The sequence below is a fragment of the Petaurus breviceps genome, unplaced genomic scaffold (assembly GCF_028583685.1).
Source record: "Petaurus breviceps papuanus isolate PSGF00001 unplaced genomic scaffold, PetGlider_PUasm1.0 91133, whole genome shotgun sequence".
NCBI classification, from domain to species: domain Eukaryota; kingdom Metazoa; phylum Chordata; class Mammalia; order Diprotodontia; family Petauridae; genus Petaurus; species Petaurus breviceps.
The window spans coordinates 84,815,675-84,821,752 of record NW_027187419.1 but is presented as its reverse complement, the minus strand read 5'-3'; the positions used below and the strand labels follow the sequence as shown (position 1 = coordinate 84,821,752).

The 6,078-nt window shown below is 34.3% G+C and overlaps 1 protein-coding gene across 28 annotated transcripts in view; it reads left to right on the top strand.

The window, feature by feature from the left end:
• Nucleotides 1-6,078, top strand: part of BAZ2B (bromodomain adjacent to zinc finger domain 2B) — a 376,035-nt gene that overhangs the window by 346,213 nt on the left and 23,744 nt on the right. For all 28 annotated transcript variants that reach the window (XM_069079736.1, XM_069079735.1, XM_069079731.1 and 25 more), the window contains 4 exons: nt 3,495-4,156; nt 4,594-4,867; nt 5,219-5,374; nt 5,745-5,905. In XM_069079736.1, coding sequence (XP_068935837.1) covers nt 3,495-4,156; nt 4,594-4,867; nt 5,219-5,374; nt 5,745-5,905 — 1,253 coding nt within the window. The remainder of the gene's footprint in view (nt 1-3,494; nt 4,157-4,593; nt 4,868-5,218; nt 5,375-5,744; nt 5,906-6,078) is intronic.

Here is a 6,078-nt window from a genome sequence, read left to right as displayed (position 1 = left end):
CAAAAAAGCAAAAAAAAAAAAAAGGCAGAGGCATCTACTGATATGTTCAAGGAGCAGCAAGCAGGCCAGTAAAGCTGAATTGTAGAGTCCATGGAGAGAGTAAAGTATCAAAGGGTTAGAAAGATAGGAAGGGGCCAGGTTATGAAGGACTTTAAAAGCCAAACAGGATTTTACATTTGATCCCAAAGTTCATGGAAAGCCACTGGAGTTTATTAGTAGGGAGATGATATGGTCAGACTTGAACTTTAGGAAGACTTTTTTTCTGCAGTTGAATGGGGGATGGACAAGATTGGGGAGAAACTTGAGGCAGGGAGACCAACCAGAAGGCCATTTTCTAAGACTATAAATTATCCATTGACATGTTGCTAATTTGCATCTGTGGAAGGAGTTTGAATACCTGGATGAAATCACAAGCCCAAATTTAAAAAAAAAATAGATATAAGGGAATGAAGGCCTTCACCAATGTGGCAGCTGCATCAGAGGAGAAAACAGAACATATCTGAGAGATGCTGGGAAGGTAGAATCAACAGGACACAGCAAGAAACTGGAGATGAAGAGGAGAGGATAATTCTAGGTTGTAAGTCTGGGTTGTTGGGAAAATGGTGGTGCCTTCAAGAGTAAGACGATTAGGTAGTAAGAGTATTAGTACTAGGTAGAGGAAAGGTCTAGTGGAGAGAGGGGCAAAGATAATGATTTCAGTTTGGGACTTGCTCTTCCAAATATCAGTTAGATCAAGCTTTAGTCAACAGTTGAAAATACATGAAAAATCTGTCTAATTATGCCTATCTCTTTGTATTCTATTAAACTTTAAATTGTGTCCTGCTTAAATATTATATTCTTTAAAATGTCTGCATAACTTAAGTGAAAAAGGAGTACTAATTTGTTCATCTCAGGATCACTTAAGGGAACCATAATTTGTTTAGACACGAACCTGGTAGCAGCTTACCTGAACTGTGAACATGGTACTTAAAAAATATCAATAGCTTCCATAATTCCAGTCTTGTAAAAAAAATTGAACCTGTAAAATAGTGACAATAAAACTGAGATGACTACATTCAGGGAAATCACTACATGATAAGGGCATGATAATATATGTTGAAACAAAAGTGGTAGATAAATAACCGTCCCCAAAAATCTCTTTGAACAATTAAAATAAACATGTCATGAATTAAACTACCTTAGATCTTTCATAAATCCTTTTTCTCTTTTATTGACTTGTTCATTGTTGTTGCAGGTGTTTCCAACTCTTTGTGATCCCATTTTGGGTTCTCTTGGCAAAAATACTGGAGTGGTTCGCCATTTCCTTCTTTAGCTCATAAATACCTGGATGAGGAAACTGAGGCAAACAGGGTTAAATGACTTGTCCAGGTTCACACAGCTAGTGAGAGTCTGAGACCACATTTGAACTCAGATCTTCTCTATTCCAGACCCTATGCTCTATGCATTGTTCCCCTTAGCTGCTATTGAGTTGTTCAGACATCCATATATATTAAAAATAAGCTGCAAAAATGTTAAAGATTTCATTGACCTTTCATTTTATGTGGGTTTCATTTTCAAACCATGCAAGAAAGATCTAAAGTATTAATTTAAAAAGAAAAAAGGTTTTATAAACCTATGTAACATGAAGAAGCTTAAAAATATTTTTTTTCTCTTCAAACAACTCTAAAATGATAATGCCACAAATGTTACTTCCATCCTGTGGCACTCTCTATTATTCGTTATGGTGACTTTTGCTCTTTCTCTTTCATATTTGCTTTTTGATCCCTCATGATTCTTTCTCCTTGTTAACATCCATTATGCCAACTCTCTGATCCCTTAATAAATATAACCCATTCTTTGGAGTTTCAAGGTCCAGTAAAAGTAAAATACTGCCATTTGTACCTTAAGCACTTCCTAGTTTTTCTTAGGCTCTCTCCTATGATCCTTCCAGGTTTGACTTTCTCTTTGTTTCCTTATTATCTGTCAGTTTCCACAAATATTTTTGGCTCCCAAAGCCCTTGTGTAAGCCTGGCGACTGTAGTCTAGAACAGAATGTTGAAGCTAAGTAACCCCAGAGGTGCAGTATGAAGATAGGACAACAGTGCAGGATTATTCCAGGGGGAGGTTGGATCCTTTTACTTGATCATACTCAAAGCTCCAGTTTTCATCAGGTGAAGGTTCATACTTTCGAACACTAGCATTATAAAAAAAAAAATGAAGTGCTTTCTAACCATACAGACAGCAAGTTCTTAGCCCTAGTGAGTCCCAGTGCCCATTAGGGACCTCCTACATTTTTTTTTTTGCCCCAGATCTCTTGAAGGGGGAGTTAATCTCCACTGCATTGAATACCTATCTAGCCCTCCTCTTTAGTGGGGTAAAAGGTAATCAGGTAAGAGTCAAATGATTGATTATATCATGATTTTTAAAAATCACCAGAAACCCACTTTTAAAGTAGTCTGCTACATACAGTCACTTCACAAAGACTTGTGATGTTTATATGTGTATGTGCTATAAGCTGTATTCACATAAGTACTATCACAACTCACTTCAAACTATATATAATTTTCTTGTATTTGTAATATCATTGTGTTAAAGACAAAGAATGTTCCCAGTATCTATCTTAACTTTGAACTAACCTTAAGGGAGAATATATTACACATATCACATATAATTTTTTTAATAATTATCAAGGACACCGTAACCATCTTTGCCATATTTTTTCCTATTGGTGATATTATTGCTGTATTCATTCATGAAATCAAGAAAAGGGGGACTAGGTGTAATTTCAAATATAGAAGGACCAGCAACCGTATCATATATATCTAAAATTCCCTGAGTATACCTTTAGTATGGTTAGGATCCATAAGCATGCTCAAGCAGTCCCAAATACAGCCTATGAATGACAGTTGCAATTATCTTCTGGCAAGATTGTAAACTGGAAAAGGTGACTAGGAAAGGATTAGAGGTAATTGTTTGCATTTAAAGATAATTAACAATATTTTAACAAGTGCTCCATATGTATTGTTTTTCTGAGAACTTGCCCTATTATATAGAAACACATTTTTTAATCTTAGTGTCAATGGTAAGAACTGGGGGAATAAGAGATTCATTTTATTGAATTTTGGGGGGATGAACATACCATGTAACAAGATCAACAAAGCATCTCAATTTCACTTTGGATTAGAATTTTTTTTCATCGAATTGGTCATATTCCATTACGATAAGCTCTGACTCTATTGTAATGATCTTGGTGTTCTAAAATGTTGTAACATTTCAATGTTTTTTAAGATATGTTGCTTATCAGGAGTTTGAGTTTTTTGTTCTAATTTTATCTGAACTGCATATTTCAGTTTTAATGGCACTGTTGGTATATTTTTAACCTTGTTAATGTGGAATTGTAAGTAAACTGGTAAAAGCATATAATTTGTTGAGTAATAATGATGTTGATAAAATATAATTACAAAGGAAGTTCACAATGTAGATGAGTCTTCATGAATTTTTTTTCCTTTATGTAGGTCTAGAAGAAATTGCAAAAGAGAAAGAAAAATTGAAAAAAGCTGAGATTATACAAATCAAAGAAGAAATGTTTGAGACCTCTGATGATACATTAAACTGTTTAAATACAGGCCACTGTGAGCAAAAAGAAGATCTTAAGGAAAAAGACAACACTAATCTATTTCTCCAAAAACCTAGCTCTTTCTCCAAATTAAGCAAATTGTTAGAAGTAGCTAAAATGCCTCCTGAGTCAGATATTATGAACCCCAAACCAAATGGTGGTGCAGCCAATGGATGCACATTATCTTACCAAAACGGTGCAAAAAATTCTCTCTGCAGCCTTCAGCCAGCAGTATCACAAAGCAACAAGGAAAAGGCAGATTCTAACCTATTTAATCCAGTCTCAAGTGGTCAAGGGAAGTTTTATAGCCCTCCATTAATTGCCAATGACCAGTTGTTAAAAACCCTGACAGAAAAGAATAGACAGTGGTTCAGCCTTTTACCCAGAACACCCTGTGATGACACTTCCCTTACCCATGCGGATGGATCTGCTGCTGCTTCACTGGCTCCTCATTCTCAGCCTCCTTCTAAATCACCTTCACCTGTTCCATCACCCCTTCTTGGGTCTTCCTCTGCACAGAATACAATGGGCCTCAGTCCATTTGCTTTATCACCACTTCAGGTTAGTCCCAGTAGCAATAGCATTCTTTTGCTGTTTTTTTTTTTTTACTTTTTAAACCTGTCTTCACTGTATTTTTAATTAAAATGTTATACTTTGCCCAGTTTGAAAACTAAAAATAAAATTAAATGACATATTCCTAAAAATTTACTGGAAGTACATGGAGTACACCTTCATATTCCCCAAACCTACTGCTATATCTTTGTAAGTTATTGTATATACTTACTACTAATAATGAATTTTTAAATTTATTTATAAAAAGTTATGTTTGACTGACCATCTTCAGCATTTGACAATTATACTGCTTTAAGTTATATGTTTAAATATGGCATATAGTATAAATATGGCAGATCATTTTCAGAATTTAGCAAATAATTTTAGATTTTCTATCATTTCTACTAAAGCTTTTCAATGATTTCCCAATGTTTTGATGTTTATAGATGAAGAGTGGACTACCTATAATGGGACTTCAGTTTTGTGGATGGCCAACAGGAGTTCTCACTTCAAATGTTCCCTTTACATCTCCTTTACCTAGTCTGGGATCAGGGTTGGGATTGTCAGAAGGAAATGGTAATTCATTCTTGACCCCAAATGTTTCTTCATGTAAAAGTGAATCACCAGTGCCACAGAATGAAAAGGCATCTTCGGCTATCCCTGGAACAGTTGAAGTAGCAAAGCCAGTAGATTTTCCTAGTCCAAAACCCATTCCAGAAGGTAGGCACGTTCAGATGGTTTTTGTCCAATAATTTTTATTTTTTTTAAATGTCTGTAGTATACCATAATGATCCAAATATATAGGACACCATAAAATAAAGGCTACATACCTAAAATGGGCTTTTCCTGAAAAGGAAAAAGAATGGAAAGATGTTGAATAATAACATCATAAACTGTTCTCATGTTCTATTCAGATTTTGGGGAACAAGGTTAAATGCAATCTGTATCTGGCTCAATATGGTAACTGGATCTCTGAATGGTTATATGTAGTTGGTAAGCCTTTTGATTTGAATTATACTAGAATATCATTCAAAATGTTTGTAAAAGATTTACATACTTATTTTGACTTAGAAATGCAGTTTGGTTGGTGGAGAATTATTGACCCAGAGGACCTAAAAGCTTTGCTTAAAGTGCTACATCTCAGGGGGATAAGGGAAAAGGCATTGCAGAAGCAAATACAGAAACACTTGGATTATATTACTCAGGCCTGCATCAAAAATAAGGATGGTATGTAAATAAATCATTTTCATTACTTTGCTTAGGGAAACCTAATTAATTTATTTAAATGAAAAATCTACTGGAACATATCGTCATTCATTACCAAAAGACTGGTGGTGGTGTTTAGAGTAGTTTTACTAAGGGAAAACTACTAACATTATCTAATTAGTATAAATATTTTATAATTCTTAATCATTATCTACAGTTTGTAGTTGAACAAAAGCCATACTTCCTTAAATAATTTGTATATATAAAAAAAGAAGAGTAATTCAATGTTTAAGTTGGGTATGGTGAAAATAACTGTTGGGGGAGGAATCCTGTATTTATACAACTCAAAAACTGTTCTTTTTTAAAAAAAAAATTTCATTTTTAAATATAGTCGCTATTATTGAAATAAATGAAAATGAAGAAAACCAAGTAACTCGAGATATTGTAGAGAACTGGTCGGTGGATGAACAAGCGATGGAGATGGACTTGACCATTCTTCAGCAGGTAGAAGATTTAGAAAGGAGAGTTGCTTCAGCAAGTTTACAAGTGAAGGTAAAAGGGATTAAAACCTATTTTAAAATATCATTCTAATAAAGATTTGTATTGTAAATGAGTACTAATTGTGAAAGAGTTAAAAGTAGAACTTCTACTTATAATGGGTTTTGTTTTCTTTAAAAACAGCCATACTAAATTAGATTTTACACTGTGTAGTTGAGTTCTAGAGG